General features: G+C 40.0%; 1 protein-coding gene across 1 annotated transcript in view; it reads right to left on the bottom strand.

Annotated features, from left to right (window-relative positions):
* Window positions 1-20,109, bottom strand: part of PGM2 (phosphoglucomutase 2) — a 34,580-nt gene that overhangs the window by 11,839 nt on the left and 2,632 nt on the right. The window contains exons 3-13 of the mRNA XM_074992590.1: window positions 16,121-16,227; window positions 15,690-15,774; window positions 13,967-14,050; window positions 12,674-12,867; window positions 11,820-12,009; window positions 10,972-11,069; window positions 7,704-7,884; window positions 7,504-7,597; window positions 6,373-6,502; window positions 3,904-4,093; window positions 3,130-3,263 (exon numbers count right to left, since the gene is read on the bottom strand). Of these exons, the coding sequence (XP_074848691.1) occupies window positions 3,130-3,263; window positions 3,904-4,093; window positions 6,373-6,502; window positions 7,504-7,597; window positions 7,704-7,884; window positions 10,972-11,069; window positions 11,820-12,009; window positions 12,674-12,867; window positions 13,967-14,050; window positions 15,690-15,774; window positions 16,121-16,227 (1,487 nt within the window). The remainder of the gene's footprint in view (window positions 1-3,129; window positions 3,264-3,903; window positions 4,094-6,372; window positions 6,503-7,503; window positions 7,598-7,703; window positions 7,885-10,971; window positions 11,070-11,819; window positions 12,010-12,673; window positions 12,868-13,966; window positions 14,051-15,689; window positions 15,775-16,120; window positions 16,228-20,109) is intronic.

Here is a 20,109-nt window from a genome sequence, read left to right as displayed (position 1 = left end):
TAACCCCATAAAATTGTGACCCTCACCATGCACAAACTGCCTGGCACCTTGCACAGCAAGTCTTTTATCGGTACATGGTCAACATGACGTGGCTGGGCACAGGAATGTTCCAGACTGTGTGGCGCCTACAGGGGGAGGGAATGGAGGAGATGTGGGAGTCAGGACAAAATGTAAGTGGCTGAAATAAAGTTTCTCATCCAAGCACAGCCCCCACCCACAGATTAGCTACCACATGATATGGGCGAGGAAAAGTTCCAGAATGCATGGCACCTCTCGGGGAGGAAAGGGGGGTGGGGGGGAGAGGGGCAGACCAACCTGTAAAATGACTGAAAAGAAGTTTCTTGTCCTACCAGACAAGCACAACCCCCACCCACAGCCAAGCCGACACATGGTATGGGGGGCCAGCAGCTGGGGCCAGGCAGTGCAGGAAAAAAAAAGGCAGCTAACAGGGGTATAGACAGAACCACAGACCCCACAGCTGCACTACTAGCAAAGAAAAAGAAAGAAGATTCTAGTATGCATTAACAGGTGTGTTGTGAACAAGACACAAGAAGTCATTCTCCCGCTCTACTCTGCGCTGGTTAGGCCTCAGCTGGAGTATTGTGTCCAGTTCTGGGCACCGCAGTTCAGGAAGGATGTGGAAAAATTGGAGAGGGTCCAGAGGAGAGCAACGAGAATGATCAAAGGTCTAGAGAACATGACCTATGAAGAAAGGCTGAAAGAATTGGGCTTGTTTAGTTTGGAAAAGAGAAGATTGAGGGGAGACATGATAGCAGTTTTCAGGTATCTAAAAGGGTGTCATAAGGCAGAGGGAGGGAACTTGTTCTTCCTTGCCTCTGAGGATAGAGCAAGAGGCAGTGGACTTAAATTGCAGCAGGGGAGGTTCAGGTTGGACATTAGTAAAAAGTTCCTAACTGTCAGGGTGATCAAACACTGGAACGAATTGCCAAGGGAGGTGGTAGAATCTCCATCACTGGAGCTATTTAAGAAGAGGTTAGATAGATGGCTTTCAGGGATGGTCTAGAAAGTGCTTGGTCCTGCCATGAGGGCAGGGGGCTGGACTCGATGGCCTCTCGAGGTCCCTTCCAGTCCTACTATTCTATGATTCTAAGATTTTGCAGCCTCTCATGACCCTACAGCCGCAGACTTCAAGGTGCTTATTTGTCTTCCTGTTGCCTAGTTCCTCCACACCTGAGGACATGGAGATGGAAAAGGCCAGAGTGGAGAACTGTGAGACACATACGGGACATGTCTGAAGGCTAATTAATTTGATTTAAAGACATGGCATGCCCTCACTACCCTTCATTCAGAATTTTAAATTCAAACTAAATGCTACACCCGCCAGGTTACTACAATTTTAGGATTTCAATATTATGTCAATTTTAGTGCTCCATAAACCAAGCTAATGACTTTACAGTGAGGACAGGCACTAGGGAGGAAAAAAAAAACAACTCAGGCTAACTGACTTAAAATCCATTTTATCTTGTAGTGTAAATGCAGCCTCGATCTAGACTAGCTCAGGCTCATATGTGACAGTTTAGCCACACATTTTCTACTGATGCTAACAGTAACTTTGTGTCTGATTTCTGAGAAGCACGTGTGGGAACTATGTCAGAGCTTTCACTCTATTCACTGTGTTATGAAGAAGCAGAATTTACAAGTTTGTCCATTTTTTTCAAATTATAATTTGATATATGACAACAGCTGATTTCAGCATCAAATCCTTCCCAATATATCCATAGTTTATATTCAGCAACATTTAGACCTTGCACCACATTTTTAAAGCATTGATAAACCACAAATACCATTAGCTTTAAACAGAAGTTAGAATATTTTTAAAATATTTTAGAAATATATATTAAATGTTTTTTATTCCTGTGTACCTCTCATTTTAGATTGCAAGCTCAAGGGCTGTCTTTTTCAACTATTGTTATATAGAGTATCATAACTGAACTGGAACCTGTAGGGAAATACTATCATAATATTCAAGAGCTAATATTTAAGGACTAATTGAGCAATCAGACAGTGTTTTGGTTGGTTTTTTTTTTTTTGTATTTGAGTGGTTAGTGCCCAAAATCTTCAATTATAGCTTAGCAGTCAAAAAGTTATGAACAAACACAGAAAAAGGAAGAAATCCACATTTCTCCACAATACTATACGACTGTGCTTCAGCAACAACAGAGCACAGGCATGGCAGTCTCCATTCGCATTCAATCCCTGGCTTCTACTGAAACGTCTCAAGTGTTGTCTTTTTGTTTTATGGAGACCAATTGAGCTACCAATTATCTCCACACAGAGCCTGGTTCAGACACTACCAAGTTGGGTTAGATCTGAACTAAGTAAAATACTAGATATGCTAATTGTCAGAGTTATAAGGCACATTTTCCCTTTCTCCTTTTAAAACAGAAATTATAGTTGGAGGATGCTTTATGATTTGAAGATGCCTGCTTTGAAAATGGTTGATTATACCAATTACACTGTTGTACTTGGACTTTACCTGTGATGCAGTCTTATCTCAAGAAAGCCTAAAGTATAAGGCTAACTGACCCATCTGTATGTCTATATAAAAACATATTTTTGGTTGAAAAATGAGAGGAAAGATAACAGCGCCTCTGAAAAAGGGTCCAGAAGACCCATCATATAATTAAGAATAATATATCCTTCGGGGGGGGGGGGGGGGACCACTCTCCAAGTTTTACAGCTTTATGAAAGTTGACCATATTCATCCTGCTCTCAGAACAAATAAGCTAAATATCAAGTGGATATTTAGTTATGAGCAAGTTAATTTCCAACGCTACTTGAGTCAAAGAAATAAGTATGATACTTCTGTAACATTATCAGGGAATTCAAATTACTAAATTTAAAGCAGAAACAGAAGATTTTTTTAAACTAATCAGCCATTTCAAGTTCTCAGAATATTTTAAAATAGAAACTTAAAATGTATCAAGCAGAAGGCTCATTCCTGCTTCTAGTAAAGTCAAGCTAGTGTTCAGTGAAATTTCTGCAACAGCAAGAATAGGCTATTAATTATGGAGAATTAAAATGGGGATTTCTTTTTTGGCTGAAGACTGAAATTTAAATGGTCCTTTTAAACAACCTGAAATTAATCCTAAAAAGCAAACACAATACCTGTTTCCAGGAGGCGCACACAGTTCAGCATAGTATTTGATTTTTGGTTCTGTCCCACTGGTCCTCATAGTAGCCACTCCTCCATTAGCAAAAGTAAAGGTTATCATTTGACTACTTTTACTGGTAGGAAGCACCTAGAAATACAATCAGAGAATAGCTTCCTTAACATGTTGTTACTTGAATTTATACCACGAGTTTTTGACGCAAGAACACCCAACAATTTGTGTTCAATACCAAACAGACAAACTGAACTATTTTATTTTGGCATGTCGTCTTCAACAGCCACGCTCGAGTTACCCACAATCTTATGCTCAACCTTGGATTTGAGAAGTGAAGCAGTGACATGGTTTGTGGGTCACTACTAGATAACACATTGAAATCTTGTCAAGATTTTGGTAGCGTATGGGAAGAGCTACAAATAGCACATGCTTGGTGACAATCAAGGAAGAGCAGTACAAAGTACTCCCTTGTGAAACCAAGGATTATAAAAGAAGGCTAAAGAACTTAACTTCACATCTGAATAGATATTCTACATTTCCTGTATTAAATGTTGAGGGGAAGGAAAAACCCCTCCCAGCAGTCTATAAAAAACAGAGTAAATTGCACTGTCCTCTGAGGTTCTTCTGCTGACTATTATTTTATACACCTTAGATAGAAAAATATGGCAACAAGAATGTGCACAGCTTTTATCTGATATTTCCACTTTTCTCTCACTGTTAAGTATACTGCTAGATTTTGTTTCATAGTCATATGGATTAGACTTTATATACTTACAGCCTTTTGATCAGGCTGGCTGTTATCATACCCAGTAGTCAGATCCCTTACTCCAGAAACTTTAAATTTGCCACATGATTTTGGGTAACTGTTCTTTCCATCATAATTTCTAAGATTCTCAAATAGCTCTTTAATAGTCTTAGGCTCATAGCAGATAAAATATGAAGCTTTGGTAATGTGGTAGCCATACCTGTCAAGAGAAAACATAATGGTCTAAGAAAATAGTCTCCTTAAGCACACACTGTGTATACCTACTCATTGTGCTACATAACATACCATTATACATTCATGTCTATAATGCACCTAGGTAATACAAAAATAACTGAACCTCAATCATCTAGACTGTAAAATATGTATTTTTCAGCCCCTTTTAATTTTTTACTGCAGACCAAAACTGCTGGCATTTAGTTGAATCTTGAACTTTCCCCTCTAGTTTAACTGTTGTGAAAATACCATTTTTTTTTATAACTGGGAATGAAAGAGAATACAATTATAAAATGACAAAAGAACAGTTACTCTGTTGTAATGGTTGCTCTTCAACAGGTGTTGCTCACAACACACATCAAAACCGAAACAAAATTCAGTTATTCTATAGCAGGTAATTGTCCACATGGTTTCTACTTTGGAGACCAAAACAGTTAGTGTGCTTGGAAGTTCATGCTGCAAGTCCTACACAGACAATGACTTCAAAACAGCTGTACCAACACAGGCTTCCAACATGGAAGCTTCTACTAAAAATAATGCTCTGTGAACGTGTAGACTCTACAAAGTTACGCTGCAAATTTCAGAAACAGGGACATTAACCTCCCTGTCCTGATCTTGCAATATAAGATGATCAATAACTGTTGTCCTATGAAAACAAAAGCAGTCAAGTAGCACTTTAAAGACAAGCAAAATAATTTATTAGGTGAGCTTTCGTGGGACAGACCCACTTCTTTAGCTCTATAATCACATAACATTTATCTGCAAAACTCTCAGTAACAAGTCTTCTAGTTAGAAACAACAGATTTATATAAAAGACAGGTTCCAGTCCTGTGTGTAACATGAGCTCTAGTCTCCCAGCAAACACATCTTTTTGGCATTAATGGGCACTGCACATGTACAACAAAGCAAATGGACGTATTTAGGTGCACAGAGCTGTCACTGTGTTAGTCGCAGGATACGACACACAAGGTGGATGAGATAGTATCATTTACTGGACTAACTTCTGTTTGTGAAAGTAACACGCTTTCAAGCTACTAAAAAGCTTCCTAGTTTACACATCTTGCAAAGCATGTAGAATAATGATGGGCAAGTGGTCTCTCTGAACACTGAGGCACCCCACACTTCCTACTCCTCCCTCTTGCTCCTAGAACTTTCAGAATGCTACAAATTGCCTAGTTCACACTTGGTCCCCATTCCTCCCAGAGCCTGAGACTGCTGAAAGCAGCTGATTCACAGTGATCCATGGTGCTCCAAAAAAGTACAAAGGGAATGAGTAGGAAGTACAGGACTCTAGTGTCCCACTGTGCAAGAGGTGAATGAAGATGGGACAGACAGGGGATCCACAGGCGGCAGGTGGAATTCCAGTGGGCCATATGTGGCCTGCAGGTTGCCCACTGCTGATGTAGAAGATTTTATATAGATTCATGAGGTATGAGCTGTACATTTCCCAAAATACACAGATCTGATATGAGCTGGACACCTAAATTCACAACTCTGCTAGATGCTTAAAAAAAGAGGCCTTATTGCATGGATTTATGGCTCATTACAGCGAACTCTCTCACTAACACTTTTTTGTCCTATGACTGCAAGGGTGTTAACAAGTCACTTCACCTTGAAAGTGCCCTTAGAGTATGTGTTAATTTCACATGCTAAACAATCTTTTCGTATTTATATTTACTGGTGACACTGAGTACTGCTGTCAGACCTGAAGAGATCTGTGTAGTTCTAAAGCTTCTCTCTTCACCAACAGAAAGTTGGTCCCATAAATAATATTGTTTTACTCACCTTGTCTCTCTCTGAGACTAACACAGCTGAGACACTGTAAAGTTCAGAGGAGCCATTCCACTCTTGGAATATTTGTAAGTCCTGTTAATGTCAAAGAAATATTCCTGATGGAAGGACAGATCTCATGTTACACACAGAATGGACACGGTCTTACAGAAACTTTTTTTCTCTTACTTACGAAGTCTAAGTGGTACCGAAAAAATTGTTGAAACAGTTTTATAGCTTGTTACATGAATAAAAGCGCATAAGAATCAAACTGAACAATTAGTTGAGGCAAGTGTGCAAATTTACGCTTAAAAGAGAGACAGTGAATTTGTTAAACCTCTGTTCTCATGAGATAAGGCAACTAGTAAATGGATAATTAGTGTTGCAAACGTACTTTGCCTCTATATTGTATTATATAATATTAATACATAGCAAGTAAACTGAAGCACTGAAGATTAAGAATATCTGATAACTAGACAATGAAATTAAACTCACTCCTCATAGACAGATTTCAGCTGTTGAGACAAAGACAAATTCTTGGTTGCTAGCCAACTAGACATCTCTGCAGTTATAACAGCAGCACTGACTCCATCTTTGTCCAGGACAACCGGGCTGCACATGTATCCTAAGCAAAATAAGGCATATAAAAACCTGTAATAAAAGGATCTAGAGCACACAGAAAAAAAACCCAATGATGAAGAAATACTGACAAACTGCAAAAGCTGAAAGTTTAAGTAATAATTGAGTATCTTCATTGTATTCTGGTATTAGAAAGAGTGTCAATAAAAGTTATATGACAAAATTTCAACATTTCTGTAAGCAACATTTCAAGGGGTTTTAATGCTCCAGAAGATGAAATTATACATTTCAGAAGTGTACATATATGTATCAATTTAACATTTGCCAACCACTTGTACACCCTTACATAAGAGATACTTTTACAAGGGGAAAAAAAAGTCTGGGAAAGCTTAACCATAGGAGTTTAAATCCAAATTGGATTCTTTCCACAGGACAGCATGTGGTAGTGCCAACATGTCCAAAAAAAATCACACTTGCACTTGTGTTGGAGCGTTAGCCTACTAAAAAAGTAGCTTCTTAGAAGGGGCACAAGTTTACCACATTTGAGGAATCTCCACTACATTGCATCTGATGAAGTGGGTCTTTGCCCACGAAAGCTTATGCTCCAAAATATCAGTTCATCTATACGGTGCCGCAGGAGGTCTCGCTGTTTTTGCAGACACAGACTAACATGGCTACCCCCGATACTGTCACCATGTTTGTGTGTTGATTATTCATAAAAAAATAATTCTAACTGTTACTTTAAAACTGCCACCCATGGAAACTTGAATCTCAGATTTCAGGCAAATTTGGCTTCTTCATGGGCCGTGCACACTATACCACTGGAACTGCATTAACAATTCTGATAATGTACAGACCGCCTCACTACCATGTGTGTGCACGTCTGAAGTGTTACAATAAGTAATAAAAGCTTAGCCAGGTATATAGGATACTGAACGCTCATTTGAGTGTTGAACTTATGACATTTTATCTAGCCACTTTTTGCAGCAGAACTGATCTTTACTGTTCTACAGTGCACCAAAGCTGTCCGTACCATTCATTTCTTACCTATAGCTTCTTCAAATGCAAACAAAACAGTTTTCCCCTGGTCCATGAGCTGCTTGGCTCGATTTCCCATCCACTTGAAACCTGTCAATGTCTCCTGAAGTGAGGGTTAGGAAGAGCAAGGAAGGAAAAGTAAGATACATCACAGAGGAAAAAAAAACTAAAACTAAAACATGAATATAGATTTTTACACAAACGTTTACCTCAAAATGAAAGCCTTCCTTTAGTGCAATTGCTCTCAAGATTTTGGAAGAGACTGTGCTGGATAACATGTACACATCTTTGATGGCACTAGGATCTTGATTCTGATTTTTCCAGCAAGTGAAGATCCACCAGCCTAAAAGAGCACCCAGCTCATTGCCAGAAAACACTTTCCACTCACCACTGAAAACAGAACATGATGCAAGCATTATAAAACAATTTAAAATATCATACTGGAGAATATTTAACACTTGTTGTATACAAGAAAACTGGCAAAACAAGTGAAGTCATCTAGCCCACTGTGGGCGTGAATTTGATTAGGCATCCAACTTCCACTGGGGGGGGGGGGGCGGCAAAATCAATGAGAACTAGGTGTCCATCTTCCATTTGAAAATATTTTTTACTTTATCCAACTAGAATAAGACATTCTTCGCTTTATTCCCAATGGCTTATGTGACTGTCAAAATATTCAACAAATCACTATCCCCATTTGACAATACAACTGTTAAAACCGAAAAGAGTTAAAAATAGGTATTATTTAATTTTAAATTATGGTTCCTTGCTTTTGGAGCATCTGTATCACAGTTTCATAAATGAGGCCTCTTATCCACAACCTGTAACACCAACATGACTTGGGGAAACACACAACTTGGTACTAAAATGACCATCATTTGAGTGGGTTCATTGATAATCTGGGCATTTAAATCAAGTACAGCAATCAAGACACTAGGTCATTCAGGAAGCACGGAAAAACCTCAAACGTATGCAAAAATCTCAAAAGGGTTAATGCTGACTCCCAATTATTGGAAGAGTAAGGAAAACGATGAAGGGAAAAACAGAAAAGGAGAGAAGACAAAACTGTTAAAAAATCCAGTTGTGAAGTGGAACAATGACATCACTAAAGCTGACATAAATCAAGACCTACAAAAACAGTACCTGTTGTGAAAGGGAAGCAGCCTCAGTCTCTTGCATCTATTGATGCCAACAGGCACAAATTAATGCACAGCAACAGTTTAGTGTAATAGCAGATGACAAACTACTTGCACGCTAACAGGAGTTTCTGTCAAGGAAGAAGTACAGATACTGTAGGAGTCTATTAACATACTAATTAACGTACAAATATCTGCAGCAAGAGTTAAAAGGAGAGGACAGGACTGGACTAAAATGCAAGGGGTATGGCTGGCCAAGAGATTACAAAACAGCAAGATACAGAGAAGCAAGCCCACACATTGTGTGCTTAATTCTAGCTTTCACTAGTACTGGTGTACGAAACTACAAGCAGAGTTTCTAATATAGAATAATTAAAGTCATTTTTTAAAAACAAAGATGCATTTGGCACTCCTTCTTAGGTAAATATCCCCTGCAGAAACATGTTCTTTTTCCTCAATGACAAGGAGGCCTTTTTGGCATGTTTTACACATGCAATGTTTTGTTGGCTGCTTGACTTTGCACTTTTCCTCCAGTTAACACATTTCCTTTTTACTGGCATGCTAGCGCACTTGGAAATTCTGCTCCTGACTGAAATGTACTTCTTAAACCCTCAGTGCATGCATCAGTGTTAAAAGAGTTAAAAATAACTAACTATGTATGCTGGTTAAACATTAAAAAGTTTTATGCTGTTTAGGTGTAGCCACATCAGTTCCAGGATATTAAAGGATGACAGGTTTCATCTACATGTCCTTAATGAACACTGGAGTTGCTGTAGGAAGGAAGAGGATCAGAGTTGTTCTGGTGAGGAGAAAGTACTTTGTACTCTCCTTAGTAGGAGCCCAAGAACCCGTGTGTTCATTGGAGTGGTATAAACTCAAACGTCTCTTCCTTTGGCTGTTGAAATTAGAGACATGGGAAATTGCCTTCTCTCCGCAGTTCACCAGTGTCAGGGATGAGCCTGGATTTCACACCACTCTGTGAATTCAGTAAAATATGTCATGCACGCTGCTCCCAACATTAGCAGCTACAGAATGCTAACCTGTACTGCAAGGAAATTAAAATCTGAATTTCCAGACAGATCTGTAGTTTACAGATGTACAGATTAATTTTGTCTCTACCAGATTAGGTGAAACGAGAAACAGTTTATTTCTGGGAGATAGTATTTGGTGGTACAGTCCAACTGAATGCCTATCACCAGGTACAGCTTTTCAGCACCAGCTTGTTTGATATAGGTCACTCAAGGGTACTACAGGATGGTGAGCCAGAATTACAAATCACTTGGGCTACATGCATATTTGACAGATTCAGCAGGTCCCTACGCTAAGGAGCTTACTTTTTCTGAGCCCAGCAACAGAATCTTAGACACAAATGTTATATATGGTTTGCAATGAAATGGAGAACTAGTAACTAGATCATAAGTTACTGAGCACCTACAAATTTCACAAGATTCAAAGAGAACTGCAGATACAAAGCATCTTTGAAAAGTGAGGCGCTAGGTGTCTAATAAATATTTTAGTATATTTAGTCAATCGCTACCCCCTATTCTTGCACTAGGGCAGTGGTGTCCAAAATGGATGTAAGAGATTGCTACAGCTCAGCTCCCTCCCCACGCCCAATTACTCATGGAAGTCACACCTGAATGCAGCTGCAGCTGCCACCTTGAGAGCCACCCCAGAACATGGCTAGAGCCCACTAAGGCTAGATGAACTGCCTCCGCTGCCATGCACTTATCCTAACATGTAGTGGGCACCACGTGGGGAGCAGCCGGAGGGGTGCCTCATGTGCACAGCTCTCCACAGCCGCACTTCACCACACTGTGCTGCCCTGTTTGCCATGTGGTGAAAGGGGAGCATATTGGACAACACTGCATTAGAGAAAAGATATGGCTCCCTCATTCTGGAATGAAATGAAAGAGTAACATGGAATTAAACATGATAGTTACTACTTACTATCTCACTCATTTCATTTAGTATGTTTTGCAGCCTACGACAGTAGATTTCTATTTTAAAACCTTGATGTACTATAAAATAGCTCTTGGAGGAAAAGGCTGTCTCTCCACATTTGTCTTCATTTTGTACATTACCTAAAACTATGGACTTTAAGTCATCCCTGCAGCCTCTGGGTGCAATTACAATAGTTATTTCCCCCCTGCCCACATTTTCAAGCTATCAGTTTTTCTCAACAAAAATCTATGACTTCATGAAAAGATGGTAAGGCCAAAGTGAACCACTGTGATCCTCCTGTTTGACCTCCTGTATAATGTAGGCCCCAAGACTTCCCAGAATTAATTCCGGTTGCCTGTTAAATAGCTGTGGTTAAACTACAACTTTATGACTGTACCTTTCTTGCTTCTCTGCAACAAGGAGTCGATCAGCATCTGGATCATTTGCTAAAATAATTCCAGCCCCTTCTTTCTCAGCCAAGGCAAAAGATAACGTCTAGAAAACAATAATATAATGTAACAACAGAGAAGGGTTAATACTTCTAGATAATACTTTCCACTTTCCTATAAGTCTGTAGCACTCCCACTTTATTATCACCTGAACCCACAAAACTACACTTCCAGTCATGCCAGGGTATCTTCTGTGTTACTGGGATATCATTGGGCAGCAACACGGAAATAAGATACAGAACTGAAGAGTAATTCACACCTATTTCTACACTTGGGGGCTGATTCAAAGCCCATTGAAGGCATTGAGACTGCACTGAAGTTAATGGACAACTCACTTAAGGTGAAGTTCTCCTTAGAATGTTTTCAGATGAGGTCTTTGAACTCTACATTTGGTACCATCTTACTCTACAATTTAAACATTAACAGTTGCTGGATTTAGGTTATTAAAAATTTCATTGTAATTGGTCATCCTTTAAAGATTGAGGAACATTCTCATTTTTAAGGGCATAAGATACCATTTAATTCCCCATGCTGCACTGTATATTCTGCTGCAGAGTTAAAGAAAAAAACATCAGTTAATAGTTTCTCTTATTATTTAGAGAACTGGTTCATTAAAAAAGTTAAAAAGGAAAAACGAAAGGACACTTGTCAGCTTTTCAAGACTCTAGTAGGGAAAATAAAAATTTAATACCTAGTTTATAAAAAGTTTTATCCACAAGTTTATGGTGAAAATGTCTGGCTGGTTTAGAAAACACATTTACTATAGATTGCAAATATTTTAAAGAAAGATATTTACCAGCACTCCTTTACCCTCTTCTGGATTTGGGTACTTTACTGTTGGAAATTCTGGATCAGGATCCTTCTGTTCAATAACAGCAAATGGAGGTTTAAAGTCAAATGCCTTAAAAGCTGACTGTACAAATTCATGGCCTACACCATGCACAGAAGTGTGGATGAATTTCAGCTTGGTTTCCTTATTTATATTCCTGAAATCAAATGAATTAATGATGATGTTAAATTAATATAGCACTATGTTCTGTTGGTCACTTAATGGGGTTCAGAAACAAACATCACTCAATACTCCTCAAGAATTTTAAACTATAAAACCAAAGGAAGCCAGTTTATATTAAAAAGTAGGTTTTTTACCCCTTTTCTACCTCCATATTTGACTATACCAAAACATTGGAGAACCCTAAACACGTAGAAGGAGGGGGATTAGGGAAGAACATGTATGAATGGCTGACAAGATTCAGAACCCTAAGTTGAATAATGGCATTTAAACACTTCTACATAGGACCAGAAGCTAAAATAAATGACAGCACTGTCTGTTGCTGTGTTATTCTTCTTCCACTCCCACCATATGCTTTTGTTGTAATTTTTAACTACTTTAGAGGCATAGCTAGCTATTTAATCGCCTAAATCAACAGGAAGACAATAATTGTTTGCAATTCACAGCACCATTTTTATACATTCCTGGCTTTGCAATATATTAAACTAGCACAACTGCCTAGTCAAGGGTAAAATTAAATGTCAGAAGTTTTGGTATCTAGCTCCCTACATCCAGTTTTAGTTTCTATCTTCCTTGTTTTAAATCAAGTTAAAATACAGGGTGTCATCAAAAGAACGACCATTGCCACTAGACCAGCTTACCTGTGAAAGCAGTGTTTTTGTATGTCTTTAAAGTAGGCCTTCGTGATAGTGACATGAGGATCATGAAGCAGCAAGCTGCTGTCAACCAGACTGTCATCCCAAGCCTGAGGCCACGGCTCTTGGTTCTCCTCAATAGCTTGAGAGATTCCTTTGTCATGAGGTGAGATTATCTGTGCACCATTTTCCCAATAAACCTATATGGGTTCACAGAACACACAGGGGTTACTTTAAATGTATATCTTTCTATTAGTTGTTTTAGTTGGTTGAATTCTGGCACTATTTGTGGCCAATTCCAGTAAACACAGCTAAAACAATGCAGTATAGCAGTCTGAATTTAGATTTCACTGTCCTTTATTTTTTTGAGAGAATCCAGTACCCTCTGTTTAAATCTCCCATGAAAAACAAGTAAAACACCATCAGGCTCATTTCATTTAGAGATTAAACCAAATTTCAGCCCATTTCTAGCCAGGCAGTTAATACTTTTCCATTACACATTGTATCAATCTAAGGCCATGTCTACACTTGGGCAAAACTTAAAAATGGCCATGCTAATGGCCAAATTGGAGAATATTAATGAGGCACTGAAATGAACATTCAAGTGCCTCATTAGCATGCCGCTGGCTGTGGCACTTTGAGAGTGCTGCATTTCACTCACGTGCAGCTCGTCTCGGGCAGGTCCTTTTCTAAAGGACCCTGCAAACGTCAAAATCCCCTTATTCTTAACAGCTGATTTCAATGTTTGCAGGGTCCTTTCAACAAGGACCCCCCCGTGTAGACGAGCCATATGCAAGCAAAACGTGTTACTTCGGCATGCTAATGAAGCACTGAATATTCATTTTATAACCTCATTAGTATTCTGATTTGGCCATTAGCATGGCCATTTCGAAGTTTTGCCCAAGTGTAGACATAGCCTAACAGGTTCCTCCTCTATGCCCGATACAAGAAAAAAATATTTTTAGTAAGAAAGAAATTTTAACTGCAAAACCAGTGAAAAAAAACTTTTAGTTCCCTACAATACCAACTGCTCATGGTCTTCAAACTAACTTCTACCCATGAAACACATCATTAATTGAAGTCAAGTTACTTTAAAATACTTTCAAAAGGTCTGAACATGTTTGAAAAAGCAGCAAGATTACTGAAAATTGAATATATAAAATGGGGATGATAGTTTATCTTCCTCTTTCCAAGGACTACTTTGAAGATTAAGGACTGCATAGCATTTATAATAGCATGTATGTTCAAAAAGCTCTTAAAGAGTTATATCTGAAGATAGTGAAAGTTATATAGGACTACCTTATAACCATTATCTTGTTTTGGGTTATGGGAAGCAGTAATCATAATTCCAGCAGACAGTTTCAGGTGAGTTATTGTGTAGGGCTGTAAAAGAACATGAGAGAGTTATCCTGTAGTCTGCATCCTGAGGAATTCTGGGTTTCAAACCACCACGGCACCACACAATCATGAGTTCAAATCTAGAAAACATCTATTCTCCTTACTAATTGTGAGCCATGCCATCTAGTGTCCTGACTGCTTCATTGCTGGTGTCTTCAGTACCACACATCCAATAAAAGTGTAAGGTCAAATAATATTAAGTTTTCCTAAGACTAAATCTCAACTGAATATGCCAAAATAAAGATATAACATAAGTGGAAAATGTCAACCTTGTTCATTTTACTACAGTGAAAATTTAAGTGTAACTAATTCCCTTCACAATGTGTTTCAATTTAAGTTTATTTAAAACTAGCTCTACACATCAATATTTAAATCAAAACAGAATTCAGAATAAAGTAGATTCTTCCAATTTGTGACACCAGACAGAATGACTTTTTGTTACCATCAAATGGAGCTCCTAGTTCACAGAGAACATTTTAAAAATAATGCTGGTCTCCTGAGATCAGTGGTCAGTTTACTGGGTTACCAGACAAGACCACAAAAGTTGGTAGGTATTTTGTGCACTGGATTAGGGACTGAATCTTGCTAGGTGCATGGCAGCCCAGCATGGCCAAAAGGAGCAAACTAAAAGTCAAGAACAGGCAGTAGTAAAAAATTCACATACTAAAGGAGGAAATGAAAGCTCTTATATGACCACATATATAGAAAAAGTATGAACACACGAGACATGACCGACCTAAATATTACAAAAACATATCCTCATTAAAGTGCAGTCACTACAATCACGACTTAAAATAATTCTCAAAGACAGCTCTCTGGGTCATGTCCTGACTGAAGAGTACTGTGTAGGAAAACCAGTATTTCTCTTCTGTGTTGAAGTTACAATCGTCTATGAGTACATTACAGTAACTCAGGTATGATGAGAGATGTACGACTCCACTGTTCCAACCTACTACATGTTTAACACTTTTGCTAACAGACAGATATACTTCACTAACACCAGTTAACACCTGACCGAAGATATTGGAATATGATATTTCAGATATATTATGCATCACAGAAGGTTTTAAAATGCCCAGCGACATCGGCAGCTACCAACTATTTAGTGGCTGATCTAGTTTAATATTATTTTCCAGAAATATTGTCTGGGTTCTTAGAATTCAAGATCACCTATCCACATATACATCTTTTGGAAAAGATCAGTTATTGCTCATAAGCAGAATTATAGCAACTAAACTCCCAAAATTTAATAGGTAACACTTGCCACATCAGGTAGGTGAGAAGGAACACACATCCTTCAAAAAGTCTGGTGGCCCTCATATCCCCAGCTTGCAGAAGAGCTGCTATCTGGGCAGCAACAAAATATGATTGAATGGAATCAGAGTACCTGTTTCTTCAGGAAAAGCCCAGGGTAAATATCAACTGTACATCATAATCAGTTTCTCTATGGCTTACTGTACCTGAAGCAGCTAGGATCTTAAAGAAGCCTTAGAGTAGTAAACCAATAAGCAATTGATTAACCAGTTTTTTTCCTTAAGAAGATTTCTAGCTTTTTTTTTTTTTTTAAATACACTTGACAATACCCTATTATGCTGTATGAAAAATAAATTATAGATAGACATACCACAAAAGGTGTAGGTGTAATACTGGAGAAGAGGTACACTGGAATGCCTTGACTGATAAAAGCTGTTGCAGCAAGTCTTGCAAACCTAAATGACAAAAGTCTATTGAGAAATACATTAAAGAGCTTCTCTCACTAAACAGTTGCAAAAAACTCACGAGCATGTAGATTTCATTCTGATATAATTAGTTTGTCCCTTATTCTGGTTACAAACATAATCCAAATTTGTACCGCAGGCTAGATGGTATCTGTGTTTCATTACCAAAATACAAAAGGAGAGCAAAAACTATATTTCTTACCTTCATATATACACAACGTACAAATTTTCACATTCAAACTACTCCAAAGAAAATGCTACTGAAGCAGTGACCAAACTACAATAAATTCCACATAACATGCAAAACATCATATTTTCCATAGACAATAAAGAGTACCTCTTGCTGCTACTTCCACTTGCAGGATGGGCACGAGCATCAAAACCAATTACTATGCCTCTTTTCTTTAGGTCACTGAAGTTCTTTTCAAGGTACCTGCAAAATCCCTAAAAACAAAAACCTTAGAACTCAATCTTAGTATTTCAAACATAGTTGTAATAAATTTTAAAATCTGAAAACAAAAACAAAACAATTCTAAATTAGTTTAGGGTAAAAGTTTCTGGGAGCAAGAAATGTTGACTGGAAATCGATAAAATGGCTATTTTCCAAACAAAAATACTCAATTATAACTGTTGAGTTGTATGCAGTGAATACTTCCCAATGCAAAATTTAAAACCCAGGTAGAATAGGCAAAAACAAAACAACTTACTTTGGAGTACAGAAGTTTACAAGCGATTGATTCAGTTGCCCTTTCATGGATTAAAAAAAATAAAAGAAACTGCTAATCAATACATTCCTTTTTTTAATCTCACACCCCCAAATAAAGTCTATTTAGGACAAAGTAAATCAGAGACACAGAATACACCCTTACTTTTATTCAGCTTCATGTACAGGAAATCTACTCTAAAATGCATGAGGAATTAAAACATTCATGAAAATGGAGGCTTGCACAGATGCACAAAGTTGACTTAAATTGAGATTTCCTAGATTTTTAATGATTGACACAGTAGGAAAAGCCATTGAACCACTCTGACTAAGTTAACAACTTTGAATATAAATTAGGACTATCATGTAATCAAAATTAACTGCAATTAATCACATTGTAAAACAATGAAAGAACACTTTAGTTAAATATTCTTGGATATTTTCTACATTTTCAAATATATTTATTTCAATTACAAAGATTACAAAGCACACAGTGATCAGTTACAAACATTTGCATTGTAAGAAAGGAAAAAAGTATTCCAATTTATATACAGTAGACCCCTTGAGATACACACAACTTGAGTGCACATATCTCAGGTTAACACTCAGAGGATCGTGGAACGTGACCAGCTCCGAGATGGCACCATTGACAGGAGCGGCTGACATCCTGACAGCAGCAGGGAAACTGCTTATCAGGGGCATCTGCTTGACTCTTGCCACCCCCGACAGGCGCGGTTTCCCAGCTCTTGTCAGGGGCAGCAGCCTGTCTCTTGGCTGCTGCCACTCACAAGGAGCAGAGAAACTGACCAGTGCTGCTATGCTGGTCAACTTCCTGGCTCCAGCAAGCAACAGGGAGCCAGGAACCTGTCAAGGGTGGCAGCCTCTCAGCTTTGGTCAGGGGCAGCAGCAGCAAAAAGTCAGCCTGTCATCCCTGAGAGGAGCAGAGAAACCTCTCCTGTCAGGTGCGGCAGCCTGATTCTCAGCTACCACCCCTGAGAGGAGAGGGGCAGCAGAGCCAAGAGTCAGGCTGCTGCCCCTGAGAGGAGTGGAGAAACTGACCAGGAAAGTCAGTGCTGGTCAGTTTCCCCTGTCCTGTGAGTGATGGGCAGCCCAGAGCCAGGCTCACCAGAGACAGAGAACCCATCCCCCAAATTGCACAAAATTTGACTTACACGGGGTTACACCAGAATGCAACCCCGAGTAAGTTGGGGGTCTGCTGTAAAACAAATACTGTAATTCAATCTCTATCTTTATTGTAAATTGAACTTACAATTGCAGAATTATGCATAAAAAATAAACTGTACTAAAAATGTAACAATTTCAACTTAGCTTCCATTTAAAATTTTAAAGCCTACAAGTCCTCTCAGTCTTACTTCTCATGCACTTAATTGCTAAGAGAAAGAAATGTGTTTATATTTACAGGAGATTATGCTATCTGGTTCTTGTTTACAATGTCACCAGAAAGTGAAAATAATTCAGGTGCCACTGTTGTAGCTAGCACTGAAAGGTATTTACCTGCCAGATCTTCTAATAATTCATATGTATCTTCATGTTTCAATCAGAGTACAAGCATTCATGCTGATGACAGGGTCTGTTCAATAACTATCCAAAAGCAGTGCAAACTAATGCTTGCCGATTTTTTACCAGAGTAAGATGTCACCGGCAAAAAAAAAAAAAAAAAAAAATATTTTTGTGCACTTCAAGTTCTGTAGTTTCCACACAGAAGTGTTGCTATTTTAAGACTTCCAAAAGCATACTCCACACCTAATCGCTCTCAGATTTCAAAAGGCACTTCAGATCTTAAAAGCTTGGGTTGAGTGCTGTAGCTATCTTCAGAAACCTCTTATTGCTACTGTAGTGAGTCAGTATGGTCTCCGGCAGACCCGGAGGCCGGGGAGACTATGCAGAGGCCCTGGTGGGCAGGGCCGGAGACAGGAGACCAGAGGCCCGCCCCTCAGAGGGCGAGGCCAAGGGCTAGAAGAGCCAAAGGCAGGACTCAGGACCCATTTGGGCCTGGGCCTCTGGGCAGGAAGGACGTGCCTGCACAAGCTCCTTGGCACCAAAGGGAGAGGGCCTGCGGCTGCTCAGCCAGACCAGAGGAGCAGGCCCCCAGAGGCTCCAAGCAATCCTGGGTCCATATGCCCCAAGGAGACTACCCGGACTTCCCAGACTTACCAGGACCTTCATGCCGGCGGAGACCCCCCGCCTTGGAAGAGGCCCCTGGAACGGGCTGCCCCAGAGTCCCGGCGGTTCCTTACAGCACTCAGACCCAGGATCGCCTTGCGTCTCCTGTATTGCCGCCGCCTGACTACCCTAACGACATTGTTATGGACGATTGGCCGGAGCCCCCGAAGGTGGATGACCCGGAGGAGACCGACCTAGGGGGACCCCTCGACCAGATGGACTGGGACCTTCCGCCAGCAGAGGGTGAGGTAGGAAGTGGCCCGGGGAACGACGCTCACGAACCAATGGCAGTGTGTTGCGGTCTGGATCCCCACTGCCGGGGTGGCGTGTGAGCGACCCCCAGGGCCCCGGGCCGGGTCGCAGTGGAGTGGGAGGGCCTGCGACCCCCTACCCCCCTCCCTGACAGGGCCAGCCTGTGCTGGGCCTGTGCTTAAACCCCTTGTGTTGCTGCCCCGCCCCAAACTGAGGGCTGGGCCTGTGGTTACACCTTGTGTTGCTGCCCCGCCCCAAACTGAGGGCTGGGCCTGTGGTTGTACCTTGTGTTACTGCCCCGCCCCAAACTGAGGGCTGGGCCCAGAACTGTGCTAGTACTTGGGGACTGCTGCCCTGCCCTGGACTGAGGGCTGGGCCTAGGACGGTACTATTACCTGTGAACTGCTGCCCTGCCCTGGACTGAGGGCTGGGCCCAGAACTATACTACTCTTGTAAACTGTGGCCTCGCCCTAGGTTGAGGGCTGGGACCTGTATGGTGTTGTAGCGGTGAGCCGCTGACCACCCGAACTGAGTACGGGCTGGTACTCTAACCCCTTTTTGCTGCTGCCCGCCCTAGGCCAAGGGGCTGGGCGTCTCTGGACGTGTTACAGCTACCTTCATGTTTTATCAAATTTGCAGTATACGTGTTCTTAAAACAAATGCCAAGTCATTATTTGAGACTGCTGTAGCATCAAATACATGGCAGAATGCAAGCAAAACAGTGCAGGGCACATACAAACATTCTGTTGGGAATGGTGGCTGAAGCATGAAGGGGCACATAAACATGTAACTTATCTGGCATGAAAATACCTTGCAATACTGGCTACAAAACTGCTATGTGAACTCCGTTCTCATTTTCAGGTGGCATTGTAACTAAGATGCAAGTATCATCTCCCAAAACTGTGTGTTAGCTACTGGTTGAATAAGAAGTAGAATGGAGCCAACCTGTATAGGCTCTGAAGTTTTGCATTGTTTTGTTTTTGAGTGTAGTCAACAAACAAAAATGAAACTACATTTGTAAATTGCACTTTCACAACAAAGAAACTGCTCTACAGTACATGTATTGGGTAAGTTGAAAACTATTATTTCTTTTACCATTTATACAGTACATATATTTATAAAGAGAAGCTAAAGTGAGCACTGTACGCATCGTAATCAATATATTTGAAAATGTGGAAAAACATCCA

This window comes from Carettochelys insculpta, chromosome 4, assembly GCF_033958435.1.
Source record: "Carettochelys insculpta isolate YL-2023 chromosome 4, ASM3395843v1, whole genome shotgun sequence".
In the NCBI taxonomy this organism is placed as follows: Eukaryota; Metazoa; Chordata; order Testudines; family Carettochelyidae; genus Carettochelys; species Carettochelys insculpta.
The sequence above is the reverse complement of the archived record's forward strand: the minus strand, read 5'-3'. Positions and strand labels throughout refer to the sequence as shown.